General features: G+C 39.2%; 1 protein-coding gene across 5 annotated transcripts in view; it reads right to left on the reverse strand.

Moving 5' to 3' along the window:
* vps13a (vacuolar protein sorting 13 homolog A) overlaps positions 1–16,798 on the reverse strand; it is a 46,526-nt gene that overhangs the window by 4,575 nt on the left and 25,153 nt on the right. For 2 of the 5 annotated variants that reach the window (XM_082555100.1, XM_082555103.1), the window contains exons 47-72: positions 16,553–16,656; positions 16,091–16,403; positions 13,985–14,121; positions 13,513–13,807; positions 13,291–13,395; positions 12,700–12,846; positions 12,264–12,395; positions 11,957–12,090; positions 11,069–11,137; positions 8,927–9,059; positions 8,013–8,070; positions 7,583–7,754; positions 6,827–6,980; positions 6,498–6,644; positions 6,270–6,351; positions 6,100–6,169; positions 5,722–5,836; positions 5,487–5,600; positions 5,235–5,380; positions 5,024–5,105; positions 4,814–4,927; positions 4,578–4,653; positions 3,235–3,398; positions 3,008–3,053; positions 2,728–2,851; positions 2,476–2,590 (exon numbers count right to left, since the gene is read on the reverse strand). In XM_082555100.1, the coding sequence (XP_082411226.1) occupies positions 2,476–2,590; positions 2,728–2,851; positions 3,008–3,053; positions 3,235–3,398; positions 4,578–4,653; positions 4,814–4,927; positions 5,024–5,105; positions 5,235–5,380; positions 5,487–5,600; positions 5,722–5,836; positions 6,100–6,169; positions 6,270–6,351; positions 6,498–6,644; positions 6,827–6,980; positions 7,583–7,754; positions 8,013–8,070; positions 8,927–9,059; positions 11,069–11,137; positions 11,957–12,090; positions 12,264–12,395; positions 12,700–12,846; positions 13,291–13,395; positions 13,513–13,807; positions 13,985–14,121; positions 16,091–16,403; positions 16,553–16,656 (3,348 nt within the window). Of the gene's footprint in view, positions 1–443; positions 465–2,475; positions 2,591–2,727; positions 2,852–3,007; positions 3,054–3,234; positions 3,399–4,577; positions 4,654–4,813; positions 4,928–5,023; positions 5,106–5,234; positions 5,381–5,486; positions 5,601–5,721; positions 5,837–6,099; positions 6,170–6,269; positions 6,352–6,497; positions 6,645–6,826; positions 6,981–7,582; positions 7,755–8,012; positions 8,071–8,926; positions 9,060–11,068; positions 11,138–11,956; positions 12,091–12,263; positions 12,396–12,699; positions 12,847–13,290; positions 13,396–13,512; positions 13,808–13,984; positions 14,122–16,090; positions 16,404–16,552; positions 16,657–16,798 lie in introns of all 5 variants that reach the window. The other 3 variants (XM_082555102.1, XR_014280161.1, XM_082555101.1) reach the window with 3 other exon arrangements.

The following is a 16,798-nucleotide window of genomic DNA, read 5'->3' on the forward strand; positions in this document are numbered from 1 at the left end:
TGATTTATAGAACTATTACTCTATATGGCCTGGTCCTAATTTAAGCTGAAGGAACAACTCAGTTACTAACACATTACTACACACACGCAAACCTAAGCTGGTAAGACAGAAAGGTGACAAACTGAAGAAAGTCTTGAATGAAGATGAAGTTAGAAACACAAAGATGAGACAGTCAACATGGAGCAGACTGGCAATGATGTGAATCATATGACAAGATTTAAAACTCTTTTTTCAGCTTTAAATTTTGCAGAATCTTTATAAAAAAGCACCAATTTGTCCACTGAAGTTATCTGGCCTCTCTTGTAGGCTGCTTTAATTTATCACCTTTCTGTAAATTTTAGGGAAATTAGGATTTTTACTATTAAACACAATGTGAAACTTCAACCCACTCTATCCAACTCACAGCTAGACAACGTCAACAAAAGGTTAGATAAATATCAGACCTGAAACACATGTAAGCTGCTCTGAAATGTGAAAATATGGAAAACATGATATATTTGGATTATATGCAGACATTCTGTTGATTTCTGGTGTGAAATACAGCAAATATAATATTTTTTTTAAATTTCCTGTACCCTTTTATTCTTCCTTGCAGATTACAAGATTTAACCAATGCCGCTTCCTTTTAACCATAACTTAGTGATATAAAAAAAGAGACATTTTTAATTCTATCCATCTGTAGTGTTCACATTTGTAACAAAGTTGCTGATAAAGGTTCCTTCTGAAAACTTGCATGGACATCCTCATATGCATTAATGATGCACATGGACCAGCCTCAGTTTGTAAGCTATTCTGCAGTCTGGCAGCTTAACCATCGTGTTGAACAGATTTGTCTCTGATTGCTTTCCTGGTTGTCAGTCTTGCATTGACCTCTCATTTCTTAATGGCATCTGAACACTGGGAACACGGTAGCTGAAACCTTTCTACCATTAATGAAGTATCACTTAGCATCAATATCGCATCCTCTGCCAGAAGAAGAGTTTTTCACAACACTGACGAATGACTCACTCAAGACATAAAAGTGAATCAAGTGGGAATGAGGGGCTGCTCATTTTTTACCCACTGGATTGTATTGACTTCTTTTTACTTCAAAAATTAAACAAATATGTAATTTGTCCAGAGACTGCCAAACCTATTCCTACAGGAGTAGTAAAACTTCCCCAAACAACAAAGGCAACCATTTAGGGCAGGGGTCAGCAACCTTTAAGACCCAAAGAGCCATTTGGACCCGGTTTCCACGCAAAACAAAACACTGGGAGCCGCAAATACTTTTTAACATCTAAAAAGAAGATAACACTGTATATATTGTTTTTTTACCTTTATGCTTTGTGTGAACAACTAAGGTGTGTTGCTTATGAAATCCATGAAGTGCTACAGAGAAAATTACATTTTATTTATGTAAATAACACATTTTAAACTCTTAAAGAAATATAACAAAAGGAAAGACACCCTGCTGAACTAAAATGATCCAGCAAACAAAAACTGTTGTGAGCCGCCACCCTTATATCGCCTTTGGGCTTTTGGAGCCTTGACCTGACTTTTAAAAAAAATAATTGGAAAAAAGCACTATGCTGCTAAAAATGAAAAGTAGATAATTACAAAATTCCGCCTAAATATGTATTTTACCTGGTTAATGTGTGTGGCGGGGCGTGGTCTGCAGCGCCGCTGCAGGGGAGGCGGACGCACCTGAGCGGCACCCGCAATCACGCCTCGCCGCCTTAACGTCGACCGTGTGTGAAAAGTGGTCAATAAAGAGATGCTGAAAAGCGTGTTCATGGAAACATCGTCGGGTCTGCCGTGATATGTTTACAATGGGACTTCTGCTCCTGAACCTCTACGCACAGCGTCTGCAAATCGGGGCTGTATGAAGTCACTTTCATCTTTACGCAGGACTGTAAGCTGTCATCTGTGAGGCGTGAGCAGTGTTTGTTTTTAACATAGTTCACGGTGGAGCTGCTGATGTGGATCCGAAGATCCATAATTGGCCTCGGTTGAAAGTCTCAATAAATGAATGGTGTTTCGGCGGGTACACCAGCTTCCGCGAGTGTGACGCTTATTTTAAGCGATGAAAAAAATAATAGAATATAATTTTATTTTTATATTTCATTATTACAATAATCTTCCGATTTAGAACTACAAGTTAAAAAAGAACTAACATAAATAAAATACACTTCAGCTAAATACTTCTAATTTATTTTCCCAAACCACACGGAGCCGCACTATAAGGACTAAAGAGCCGCGTGCGGCTCCGGAGCCACAGGTTGCCGACCCCTGATTTAGGGCATCCAACACAGCTAAGAAAATCAGTCAAATAAGTTTGAAATGCAAAGATAATGACACCACATCACAGTAAAGATAAAACAACTTTAAAAATTAAATGACATGAATGCAATATTGTTAACAGAGTTTTCCATCTTTGTAAAAACTGGGAATGACTGTAAAAAGGTGATGATGGAGAGGGGTTTTTTGTCTTACCTGAAGCATCTGACTGCCGAGGCCTTCCAGCTCCTTATATGGTCGTATGACACCATCCTCGTGGATGAAGCGAGGAGGACGTAGAGACTGAACATCTTGTGAAGTCTCTGCTGCCCTATATCGAGATATTTGCATTTGGAAACGCACACCTTCACACAACTCAGGGCATAAACAAATTCAAACAGGACCTATCTGATTACACACTGATGCGGCAAGTGCACAATCACATAGCACAGACAGAAATAACTGTACCTCTTGATCCCTTGGAAAGTGCTGCTGGCCATGTCAATAATGCCTCCTGTTGGTCGAGCTACTGCACCAACCAAACCTTTTCCAACACCTTTAAAAAAGCCCGCTGCCCCCTCTTTCTGGGCCCCTGCATAATAACACAAACACTGCAGCTTAAGTTCAAAGATCTTCACGGCCAAATGTCAAGTGTTCAATGGAAACACACTAACAGAACACGTAGTTTTTTTTATGCCCTTATTTTATTGGACTAACATGTTTATACTTGTGGTCAGACTCATCTTACCTTTAATAGGTTTGGTAACGATCCCTGTGATCCCACTGACAAATCCCTGTGGGAAAAGGAAGATAACACTGCAGAATAAATGACTCATTACAGCCGTGCATTTTCTTTCAGACTAGTTTGCAGTGTTGTTGTTGCTAGTCTTACTACTTCCTACATCCTGCATTAACTGCGTGTTTCCTGCTGATAAACAGAGAGGAGCAACTTAAAAACCAAACAGTTTTACATACAGACACCAGTCCTTTTCCACCCCTGGTCAGCCCCTCTCTCAGACCGCTGGGCTGTTTGTTCATAGCTTCTCGTCTCTTCTGCTGGTACTCTTCATCCATTGTCATCGCTGCGACACCCTTTGCCATGGCACCTGTTATCCTGGAGGCTGCACCTGCAATACCGCCTGAACAACAAACATGATTCGTTACCTGAGAATATTTTTTAATATATCTTAAATGTTCATGTCAAAATTGTGTCAGTGAAAATCTGAAATTTTAAGGGCTCCAACATGTTGCTAAAAAGTCTCAGATGTGTAATGAAACAGCCACAGTTCACTGTTAAAGGCAATATAATGCTGAAATTTAACAGATATAACACTATATTAAAAACACATGCAGTAAAACGACAAATGCTCAGTTATTACACTTTTCAAATTACAGCCCTATATAGCAGCCATGAACCCATCCCAGTCAATCAACGTGTATAATGACACCAGATAAAGTGAGGACAGCGTGCAGGGCTGTACAAACTCTTTAACGACCTTCATTTCTTTTTATTTATTTTTTTCATGTGGTGATGAGCGATAATTCTCCGAGCTTTATTACGTTTTTTGTTGGACATTTACTGCTTTTTAACTCATTTTCAATCTAGTTTCAGATTTTCACAGGATTATTTTTAACATCTGATAAACTTCTTAACACTGATGTCAAACATATAATGACACCAGGCTAAAGGGATGAATCATTATTGTTTCTACACATAATGGACACTTTCAATTAAATTTTATTTTTAACCAGTTTGTTACCAGCAGCCTCTCACAAAAAGCAAATGATTTGCTCAATCTATGAAACATGGCAATGATAACACAGTTTGACAGACATAAAATAGCTGAAAACAAGTGAAGGAAACTGGACAGTTGGGAGGGACAAAGAAAGAAGTGGCAGGTCTAAAAGGCATGCCTCCACTTAGGTGAAGCAGTGCTCAGACTCAACATAAGTGAAGCAGTGTGGGATCATCTTTACAGAAAACAGAACAAAAGGCAACCAGCATCTAAGGAAGAGCTTTGAATGTCCTTCAAGAAGCCTGGAGAACTATTCCTGAAGACAAGGAAGCTGAGTAAGAGAGTTCAGGATGTGATAAAGAATTGTAAAAACTGTTTTTGCTGTACATACTGTATTTCAAAATACAAAGAAATGAGTGCAAGACTTTTGCACAACACTGTACTTAAATTTAAAATAAAAGATAAATTAAACATAATTAATTTTTGAATTAGAAATTCCAGTGATTATTTAGCAGTTTTGACCTGATCCTGTTGAGCTAAGGCTGACTCTGTATTACCCCTTTAACACCATTTCATGCTTACCTACAGCTCCTCCCACCAGCGCCTTAACCCCAAGAGCCATTCCTTCAACAAACTCCTCAGGGCCCTGGATGGCTCCCTAGAAGAAAAAAAAAGAACAGTTATTGTGAATGTTAACCTGAATCCAATGTGGCCATATTTTCTAAATTACACAACGTAACTATTCACAGGTTTTATAACGCACTTCAAAGCTAAAAGACCCAGTTGAACTTGTCAATAATTTTATTGGATATCATTACCTGATAGGGCTCATAAAAGAAAGCCTCCACCCCTTCTGACAATCCTCTGATCAGTCCAAATGGGTTTCCAAGAACATCGAGGCCCAGCACCAGCACATACATCTGCTTAATAGCCTTGAGATACACATAGGTGGAAAATCAAAATATCAAAACAAAAGAAGACAAGACAAATTGTCACTTGTCTGGTTTCATTGTGCTTGTATGTATTACCTGCTTAGAATAATGTCTGAGGACCTCCCACTGGAGCTGCTGAGTGGTGTAGAACTGGTAGGTCAATTCAAAAAAGGCCAGCCTGAAATAAATGTCACATTCAGCCAAGAAGCAGGGTTGGAATCACCAAGAACAAGTCACATGGAAGTAATTTAATGCTAATGGATGGCACATGCATGCTGTGTATTTGAGCCTTTTTCTGTATTCATACTTGAAGACAACATCCTGCACATCAGTGAGCGTCGCGCCGATACTCTTTAGCAACAGATTTAGCGACTGCACAGGGATCAGTTCCGAATCTCTCTTCTGCTTCAAGCCATCCTCTCCGCCTGTGCTCAGAGAGAAACTCAGGTGCAGCTGACAAAAAGCACAAAAACATCAGCAGGCGTTACTATGGCAACGGAGAAATCGCAGAGATCAGTTCAGACACTATTTGTTTGACAGAAACTGCATTCGCACACACCTTAATGGGGGAAATGTGGAAGTACTCGTAGAGGCTGATGGGAGATTTGTCAGCAGCAGAGACATGGTTCAGTTCTGTCTTTATGTTCATTATGTCCTTTTCAAACAGTTCCACCTGGAGCATCAGGAGAAAGGCACAACAGCTGTTGAGTTAACTGAATTACTGACTAACTGAATAATCATAACGCATTCTGAACAGAAAGGTAACGTTGTGTGTGTCAATGCGTGTAGCCGACCTCCTGTTCTGCGCTCGTTATGCTGTCGTTCTCTAGGGAGAACAGCTCCAGGATGGCGTACAGGAAGCCCAGATCAAGTTTTAGATCCATCTCCTGAATTAAAACCACAAAGTACCTGAGGCGAACAGAAATCAGGACTTAGACGAGTATAAATGAGAGCAAATTATAGGAGTTAAACTTTCGGTTAACAGAGAATTGTAAGATTTCAGCTCACCCAAATATATTATTGGTCTTAAAAAGGACAAATAATACATTTATTTGTCTGGTAGATCATAATCTACCAGGTAGATCATGATCCTGGCCTCCATATACAATAACAATGAATATCAGCTAGAAAAACATAATTTGAGGAGACAGTGAGAAAAGAAAAACAATTACTTGATGCGTGAGATGTCAGAGTGCCCCGCTGCTCGGGTAACAATGCTGATATCAGTTAGAGGTTTGGGTTCTGTGGAAAAATATGTATAGAGTATGATAATAAAGACGAAAGAGCTAAAATAGTCTATTATTGTAAATAAACAGATAACAAAAAACCTGCATTAACAGACCTGTCTCCATGGCGACAGACTTTGGCAGTTTCACGGGGTAAAAAACGTAAGGGAAGATGGCCCCAGGTAGCTGATTCTGGATCTGTAGAAGGAAAGGACACAGGTCTGTTTAGTGCACAGACCAAACAGAGCTACACAGCTACGAAAAGGCAATTAAGAAAAGCCTTTAGCTAACTTGCTTGATCTTCTTTTTCAATAATTATTGTAAATTGAATAAAATTTTTTCACCTGTATCCGGTGAACTTGGATACGATAGGCGCTCTGTCGTGGTGAAATGCTGTACTCCACCTTCACACCCGGCAAGAAGTGCCTCCTAAGAGGAGCATCACATGGCTTCATTATCTGCATGTCCTGGCCAGTGGGATTAAAGAACACCTGGGAGACAATGACAAAAAAAATTCAACAGTAATGATAATTATCCCATTATCATGTGCAATTTCAAATCCAGTTTTATGAACGAGTTTACATGCTATGTGGATAATCTAAAACCAACTATTTTCATTTGCTTTTATCCACCATTTTCATATGACAGAATAAAACTAATTGCAATATTTAACCTGAAAGCCGTTTTCCAGATCGAAAATTGCCTTGTCTACGGCCCCAGATTCCTGGTAGTCTTTGAACTTGTCCTCCATAATTTCAGCTTCTTTAATGGTCAGAGGCTTCCATCGACTCTTCTTCTTAGGTTTGAATTCCCACACAACATCAGAGCTTAAATAAAAGAGGAAAGAAATGAAAGTCTCAGATTAGTTAAGCAAGAAAACATAATTTATAGATAAAAATTTATACACTCACTTTGTTAGGTACACCTGTTGAACTGCTCGTTAAACCAGCTATCTAATGTGTACATCAAAAGGCGCTTTTAAAAAAAAAAATAAATAAATTTTAGGAGTGTAGAGATGGTCATAATGACCTGCTGCATTTCACACCTAGCATCAAAATAAAAAACACAGGATTTAAGTGATTATTGTTGTCAGATGGTGCCACACTGCTGATCTACTTGGACTTTCCCACGAAACCATCTCTAGGTTTTTCAGAGAATGGTCTTGAAAAAAAACAAACAAAACAAAAAACAACTGAAAATATAAAATGTCTTGTTAATCCCAGAGGCAGGAGCAGAATGATCGACTCCTTCCACCTCATAAAAAGGCAGGAATAACTCCAATAAGCACTTGATTTAACCAAGATCTGCAGATGAACATTTCTGAGTGCAGAACAAGGCTTGAAACAGATGGGCTACATGGCACCTGCAAATTAGAGTTTACTTTAATTCTACTTTAACTATTTATTAAGCAAACACAAAAGCGCAGCACCTTGTGATCCCAATGAAGGCAACCTCTTGGTTGGTGCTGTTGTTCACCAGCGATAGGCCCACATGCCGTAGTGTCAGGATGATTTCCTGTTGAGCAACCTGCACCTTCTCATTGTCACAGAGCATCTTGAAGACCCGTCGCTCCTCAGTGAACAGCACAACACGCTGGAGACCTTAGAACAGATAAATAAAATAAATAACACACATTTCTTTTGTAACCCAAAGGAAAGTTGTTGTTCATTACCATTACAAAATGAATCAGGGATAAATAAAACCTTAGAAATGAGTCAGACTTGCAGTTCATAACGCCAACATCCTGCCAGAAAACTGTGTTTTTTAATATATATATATTTTTTAACAGTTCTAGAGATTATATTACTACAATATGGCAACAATTAAGCACTGGCAGATTTTAGATCATTCAACTTTACCTTCATAAAAGGAAATCACAAAAAGTTTGCCCTCCTTGTTTACGTCCTCTCGCAGGTCCTAAAAGACAAAGCGTATAAACTTCAGTATCTTTAATCTTTATTTAGATACTCTTCCATCGAAAGGAGCCAGCTGAGGTGGTTCGGCCATCTGACATGGATGCCTCCTGGGCGAGGTGTTCCGGGCATGTCCCACCAGGAGGAGGCCCCGGGGCAGACCCAGGACACGCTGGAGAGATTATATCTCTCGGCTGGCCTGGGAACGCCTTGGTATTCCCCCGGATAAGCTGGAGGAGGTGGTTGGGGAGAGGGAGGTCTGGGCTTCTCTGCTTAGGCTGCTGCCCCCGGGACCCGGCCCCGGATAAAGCGGAAGAAGATGGATGGATGGATGATCCAGATTTACATGATCTGTATCTATACAGTTTTAAACTAAAGGTAATCAAATTTATGAACGATTCATCACCACCAATAACATATTTACAGTTATTAACAATGAATTTGCAAAGGTGATACTACTTTACTACTTTTTATTATCTATATATATTCACGGGTTACTGTAAGGTGTGAAGTACATGAATAGGTGCAAAAAGTCTCAGCAGTCACAGGGTATCTAAAAACCAGCAGGTTCACATTCAGTAAGCTCATAATTACCTGCTTCCGCAAACAGTACAGCCTTTTTTCCCCCTCAGGATTTCATTTATGAATGAACCTATGATAGACTTTTAATATGCAAATCTTAAAGTAAAGCCAGCCTAATCAAATTTATACCTAAGACAGCAAATACTGCTTTTTTTAAAAAATACGTTCAGCAGAAACTGATTTTATTTGGGAAATGTAAGATATTTGTTTTTGGGGGAAAAAAGGATTACTGATAAACATTATTATTCAGACAGTTATTATTCTGACACGTGCAGTACCTCTTCACTCTTTAGTGTCCCAGAGTAAGTGCTGCATTTCCAGGAGAGCGCTCGTGACCCAGTGGGCTCAGTCCAGGTGTAGTACACAGCTTTCCCAGCCTCCAGCTCCTCATGCTCCGCCTTTTTCTGAGAGCTGCATGTACACAAACCCACCAAGACAGACACATGCCGTATGTATCAGCAACATGAGTTAAAGCTACCAAAAATGAAACAAAGCAAAACAATTATTGACTTTGAAAATACAACAGAGCCCCTCCACCACAATCAAGGACCATGCCAGCAATCATTTTCTCTGAGTTGTCTCTCAGCCTGCAGCAGCAATTTTCATCAAAAGACAGAAATATGTCACCCAGAGGTCCCCAAATTCCTGGAAATAAAAGGCTCAAATATGCACGTTCACATATTAGTGAGGATTCTGAAACAAATATTCAATGGATCATAAAATGAAGACTGAAGGAAGAAGTGGCGAAGCTGGAATCTACAAAAGGGTATAAAAAGCACTAGTCGACAGCACTACAGGAAGAAGCAGGTGGTGTGATTCCTTTGGAGGAATCCCATCCAGTCAGCAGCATTCACATTTTTCTATAAGATCATAACACAGATGAAAGCAACACTGAGTAAATGGCTTAAGATTTGTATTCTGCTCCTTTAGATCTGTGTAAATTTCCGGTAGATCAGTAAAAAAAAAATAACTGGGTAATGGTGTAGGTCTTTTATAAATAGAAAACTGAAACTGTGACAGTCAGTGGCATTATGTTATGTACAGTGGAACCCCGACTTACGAATACCCCGTTCCACGAAAAATTCAAGTTACGAAGGCACTGAACGGCAATATTTCTGCCCGTGTTACGAAATCCGCTGGCTCTGATTGGCTGAGCCTACAATGCCCACAATGCCTTCCGAATCATGTGACAACCCCTTGGCTTCTGTACTTGCGCTTCGCTGTTCCACTTGAATGACGTATTGTTGTTCTAGTTAGCAATTAGCCTATCGTTCAGCATCGCCTCACTCAAAAGGCGCAATGGGTGCTTCGACTTACGAAAATTTTTGACCTACGACTTACCCTTGGGAACGAATTAATTTCGTAAGTCGGGGTTCCACTGTACTTAAAAAACAGAGTTTGAATATGGCAGAAGTAGGCCATGATATACACTAAAAGGAAATATTGAAAGTACAGTGATTCCTAAATACAACTAATATAACTTTAGTTAAGGGAGCAGAGTACAGAGGCAAACTAGAATCAGAGCTCAAAGGATCTTTTTTATACTTCGGTTTATCTACACTCATCCATCTGACCACACTCTGCACTCAAATGAACCATTAATGTAACATCGAGAACAAACCATGATTAGCTGCTGCATCGTTTGCATATTTAGTTAACTCTGGTTAATGATTGGAGACATCTTCGTGATATACTTGATCCTTCCTCTTGGCTTCGCCCACATTCCCTCTTTCATTTTTTTATATACCCACTGTTTTACTTACTTATGTGAATTGTATAAGAGAAGCTATAAAGAAATTTGAAGTCCCACACCTACAAAACTGTGGTTTCTATAGGTCTCGAAATCTGCTGCCAGAGATCAGACACCTAAATATTTTTGGAACATCAGGTATTCATCATTCTATGTTAACCTGAGCTATGCTCCTACAAGTCAACATGCAAAGAGCCACGGTACCAGATAATGAGTCCGAAATTTTTCAAAGACCTAGCTCAATTATTTTTCTAGACGATGGCATTTTAAATCTAGCCTTCAAAAAATGATGTTAGAAAAATGTCTAAAAACACCCCTACCTTCTTCTATTTTTTTAACTAATGACAGACTTGAGGTTTTGCTAAACTCTTTCCACTGGATTTTTTTAGGCAAAGCTTAGATGATCCTGTGGGAGCTAATATGAAACCACCCATGCGTTACTCATAGTGCAGTTTAAATAACCAAATGTACTGATGTGTGTTTAAATTGTTTTTCTTTTACCTTTGTCAAAGTTTACTAGACTGATTACTTCCTATAGGAAATAACTTTTCTCTGGTGATGACAATGTAACTACACTGATGGTTCTCTTTTGTAATTCCTGTTCCTCGTTTCTATCTTTATTTTGAGTTCAGAGTTTGTCAGAGGAGTTTCCCTTTTTCATATTTTCTACCTGTCCTCCTCCACTGAGAAGGAGAGGTCAAGTATCTCGTCAGCCACCCACGAGGATTCTGTCCGGACACTGCATGACCCACAACACACAAACAAACTGCTATCAGCAAAAATAATCACAGGCAATTATTATTAACTTAACTGTTTGAGGCAACTGGAACAGAAGAACAATATTGTTACTCAACAAATATGCAAAGACACATGTCAATAAAACATGGAAATGGAAATGTTTTGCGTGACGAAACCTGTAAAATTAATGGCTGCTGTTCATAAAACGGATAAAAACAAGACACAGAAATAACTAGAACACTAAGAAAAGGTTTTATAAGTACATTTGCCACAAAAATATCCTACTTCTGGATAGAGCACCTAATATTAGGGTGAATGTGGCACACACAAAAAATCTAACTGAAAAGAAACATTTTGCATTTTGAAAGTATTTCAAAAACACAGTTACAGACAACACCAAAGATCTACACTAATGCTAACAAACAGTATGACAGAATATTTAAAAAAAAAAAACACTTTAACTAAACACTGAAAGTCCCTAGGAAACAGAATTTCATAAAAACAGTTTAAACCTCAGTGACAGGGGCCTAGAGGCCAGTTTGCAACCCTCTGGCAACCACTAGTTGCTAAGGACAACCGGTTGACAAATGGTTGATGGAGGTTTTTGGCTGTAGCTGAGTGAAATCAGTTGCAAAGATAGTGCTCAACAAATACCCACGTTGTGATTGCTTTGTTCACTAGTAAGCTGTTATGGTTGCAAATGGTCTGAATGGAAAACACCAACTTTTCTGCAAACAATTGCTGTTAGTGAAACCTAAAAAAAAACAAACCTAAAACATTTTCTATATTTCCTTTTAACTGTGCCCCTTGGTTCTCTCACCTCTGATGGAACTGAAGAGTCTGATTTTTAGTGTGGTTGATGATGAGGAAAGGGGCTGCGCCATCATGGTAGTCAGAAAATTGAATAGTGGCCGAGTGTTCCGACAGATTCATGTCTACTATAATCCCACCCGCCTACACAAAAGAAACAAGCAACAGTCTGAAAGCCGTAATACAAAAAGGCATGTGTGTGAAAATCATGTTAATCACCTCAATTACACATTATGTAAAAAAACAAACAAACAAACAAACAAAAACAAACTTATATGCACACACAAATATTATTAACTATGTGCATTTCTGCTTACTTTGTTGTCCAGATGTAGCAATAAGCAGTTCTCTGGTCGTTTGAAGTCGATAGTCACTGGAGGCGATAAGGAAGCTTCTACTTTAATTTTAAGCTTCTTAGTGTCACTCTCAGGCCAGAAAGGGATGGCTGACTAAATGTGAGGAAAAAAAAAACCAATATGCTAAATGCTTCTTGTCAGATTATCAGTAGGTAAATACATTTTAAAACTTTATCAAGACATGATCTTTAAATAAAGCATTTTTATGCACAAGAAACCTTTAGTCACATTAAATTTATAGAAATCAATAAGCACACATGTTCAGTTGTTACATCACACCTATTTATAAAGTTAAATGTAAGAATACCCAGGATCTTGTGTCTATGATATACTCAAACCAAAACCAAGACCTTAACCTGCATTGTTCAAAAAGAGAAAAATCTGAACAGGCTCTGACCTCTTCTGGTTTTGCCTCAGTCCAAGTTTCTTGCCCGTCTTCGCATATGAACACACTGTGCTTAGTTCTGTTGACCAGCATGTAGAAGGGCACAAAGGTCACAATGCGGGTCAGACTGAAACTGCTTGCATCGATCTTCACACCGACCTGAAATAAGACAGAGAATAAGACAGACATATTACATGAATACAAAAAAAGTACATATCCAATACACCTGCCTCTTTGGATCCTCTGCCTCCATCTCACCCTATCCCTCATCTACTTTCCCTCTCAACATTTTCACCATTCCACCTGCCTTCCTCTCATCCACACAAATGGATTTGGTCTTTCTCCCACTGACTATCATTCCTCTTCTCTCCATAGCATGCTTCCACCTCTTCCCTACTCTCATTGTAGATCAAAATGCCATCTGCAAACATCACAGTCCACGCCAACTCCTGCCTGACCTCATCTGTCAACCTGTCCATCTCCAGTGCAAACAAGAAGCGGCTCAGAGCCAATCCCTGACTATCCCACTTTTTCTTCGCCAACCTCTTCCTTTACATATTTTTTTCACATTTTTATATAAAGAGATAAAATTTCAAATCTTACCAGATAATCTTTGAATCTGCCTTTGCATTTCACATCCCCGTGGCTCCCAACTGTGTCCAGAGAGAATTCATCAGATAGTTCACTTTCTGAGATCATAAGACGAACCTGGGGGAGGAAATAATTTAATCTAATAAATGTACTGAACCACTGGGACCACTGTGAACAATAATCAAACATGTTTCTTTTAAAGAGCTTTCAGTAAGACTGACTTAAAATAAATACCTTATTGTTTCGCAAGAAGTACCGAGGCTTGAATGAAAAGAGCAACGGCATCTTGTAGTCCATGGGATGTTTGCGGTGAATGTCATCAGCCTTGTACTGCAACAACCTGTCCGTCTTATTTATCATCCAGTACGGTGAATGGATAGCAACCACCATCTGCCCCAGATCATATTTAACATGAACTGCTATATCCAGCTCAGCCCTCTTCCTCTCCACTGCATCTCCATCTTCGTCTGCATCCTCTCTTAGAGACTTGAACACAATGAAGGTGATCTCTTCCTGATCACTGTTGAGTCTGTACAAGACAATAATTGTTTGTTTGTATCAGAAATGTGAAACAATTTAATGGAGACTGCATGTCTCTCCTATAAATATAACTATGCATCAGAATTTTTTTGTCATGTTATTTAAGATCAGCATACAATAAATAGAAAAAATGTGTCAATAACAAAAAAAAGAGATTAAGTCACACCTATATACAGAAGACCAATCCTGAGCCAAGTACTCAATCAAGCGAAGATCAAGACTTGACTGGTTGATGACTCCAGTGTGAAGCTGAGCAGAGTGACCAGGGTCCAAAGTAGCCTCAGGTGCAGAGATTCCACTGTTCTGTTGAGCAACAGGATGAAGAAAACAAAAGGTGTCTCTGCATTTGAAACTTCTACCTTGCTGCTTTCAGTTCATGCCAACTTGTAAAGAAAATACAATGGTTGGAAAAAAAAAAGTCCCCAGTTACTTAAATTAAGATAACAGAGTTCCATATTACACATTTTTGCTATATTTTTTTCCAAGTATAAAATGAGACATTTTAAATATCTAAATGTGAGTGAATTTTCTTATCTTTCAGTTAAAATTTCTAAACAGAAATGCCAGCATTGGACAAAACTAGGTTTATTAACTATTGCTTGTTTTTTGGGGTTTTTTGCTGCATAGAGTCAACAGATTTTTTTCCTATTTTGGATTAATGGAATGAATATATTTACTTCAAGTTACCATGTAGGAAGCTGAAAATGTCATATATAACTATTCTTCTGCAGCTTAATGTTACAGAAGTCTACAAATGAGGTGTTAAATACATACTAGATATTTGCTGTTGTACACAGTGGTCCCAGTGGTTCAGTACCTTAATGCAGTGGTTCCCAAACTTTTTTTGCTAGGCCCCCCCCTGTTTTACAAGAAAAATGTTCGCGCACGCACACGCACAAACACACCCTCCAACCACACACACCCATATTTTGCTTCATTGCGGTTTATTTCACACCTCAAACATTTAGTAAACAATTAAGCAAATACAAGTAATCTGCAATAAATTACAGGTAGTAATAAAATAAACTACTTACTCTTTTATGCTACGTCCACACCTACACGGGTATTTTTGAACACGCAGCTGTTTCGTCCACACGTAAACGGCGTTTCGAATCACTGAAAACTGAGATTTTTTTAAAACTCCTTTTTTGCGTTTACGTGTGGACGAGGAATACAGAGTTCGTCATGCAACGTCAAAGGTATGTGCCTTTATTCACGTCACGCTGTGCGCGACGTTATTGTTTACATGAGATGAATAGCAGAATGGCAGATAGAGACAAAATACTGTTAATCTGACAATCTGCAGGTTTTACACGCTTACATACACACGCAGTTACTGTCCCTCCATTTAGAAAGGCAGAGGCGTCACGGTGTAATTATTTTACGTGTAGTTTTATTTTATGTGTTTTAATATTCAACATTGCTATCAATACATTTTTCCAAAAATGCCTCTCTGTGCAAAATGGGTTTAAAAACATAAACAGCTGTGGGATACTGTTTGTCCGTGATTTGAACCAGGGAATAAATCCTGGCAGGATCAGCCTGATGTTATTTGTATCCCTCAGTAACTTTACTGCATAAAGAGCTAACATCTCCAAAATGCCAGGAGTAGTTAGTCATTATGAGAAGTGTTTGTGAACTAAAAATCAAGAATGTGGGATTCTGTTTGTCCATGATTTAAACAGCCCAGCGCTGCTCCTGACGCAGGGAAAACCAATTCTGCAGGGGAGACCTACCTCGGCACTTATGCAGGTGAAACCAAAGGGAAGATATGCTTCACCATATTTTCTAGTCTTTGGCTTAGAATGAAGTTGGTTTGGAAACATATTCAGCTATGCTTCATCTCCTGCTTTGCGTTTGTGTAGGCGCCCCATACCGCGCCCCCCCTGCAATGGCTCTGCGCCCCCCCTAAGGGGCGGGCCCCACACTTTGGGAAGGTCTGCCTTAATGTTTAAACAGTTACAAAATTAAGTAAAGTCATGCAGAGCAATCCCTGCTTTAAAAAAAACTAATGATAAAAGTACAAACATCCAACACATAAAGCAGTATTATCCACATATGCCTAAGTAATGTGAATGTGCTGGTCTCTGACTGAGGTCCTATGGTAGCATTACATAACAAAGAACACTTCCCACTTTTAAACAGAGCAAATACAGCTGTAAAATACACACACTATTATTTTATTGAACATTTACTCACATAAACCCACTTTGTATGTTACTTTTCAACGTTTAATGGACTAGCTGAGTACAGATTATTACATGCATCCTACCTTTAGACTGTAGGTGATGGTGTAAGGCAGAAGGTTGCGTAGCAGGATGGAAGGCCACAAGTGAAGCACGAAGGGCACGTCAAAATTCTCCCCAACATCTCCGGTCTCTTTGCACGTCACTGCATCTTTTAATGGCACAATGTTGATGGTCATCACACCACCTTGGTTTCCACGGCGACGGCAGATTTGCTGTAGGCGTTTCTCAGGCTCCAGGTTGTTAATGTCCTCGTAACTGAAGCCTACTGAGCAATCATACTGCTCACCCTGACTATCATCTGTGCTCTCTATTACTGGCTGAAGGCTCAGCTCAGACCTGTTTGGAGGGTAAGGGCAGTAAAGGTTAGAGGTTATTGTTTTTTGTTGTTGAACAGAAACAGAAAAGATCTGGAAACATAAAACAGAGAGTGAGTGAGTTAAGTTGTGTGCGTAAATATGTGGGCCAATTTAAGCATTTGCTCCTACCTATACGAGTCCAGAGGCACACAGAACTCCTCGGCAGGGAGGGCAGTACCCAGAAGGGTTGGTCCTTCAAAAACGTTGAATGGTATTGAGAAATGATTGATGAGCTGCGTAGTAAAAAACAAAAACAAATTACTGGTTACTGACACTTGAACTTAATCTGAGAGATCTATCTGGGCATATTGGCTTATATACTAAAAGCTACTTATTGGGAGTTCCCACAGTGGGTAGCTTCCTAGGCTTAATTTA

Source organism: Aulonocara stuartgranti (assembly GCF_965226115.1).
Source record: "Aulonocara stuartgranti genome assembly, chromosome: 12".
Classification (NCBI taxonomy): domain Eukaryota; kingdom Metazoa; phylum Chordata; class Actinopteri; order Cichliformes; family Cichlidae; genus Aulonocara; species Aulonocara stuartgranti.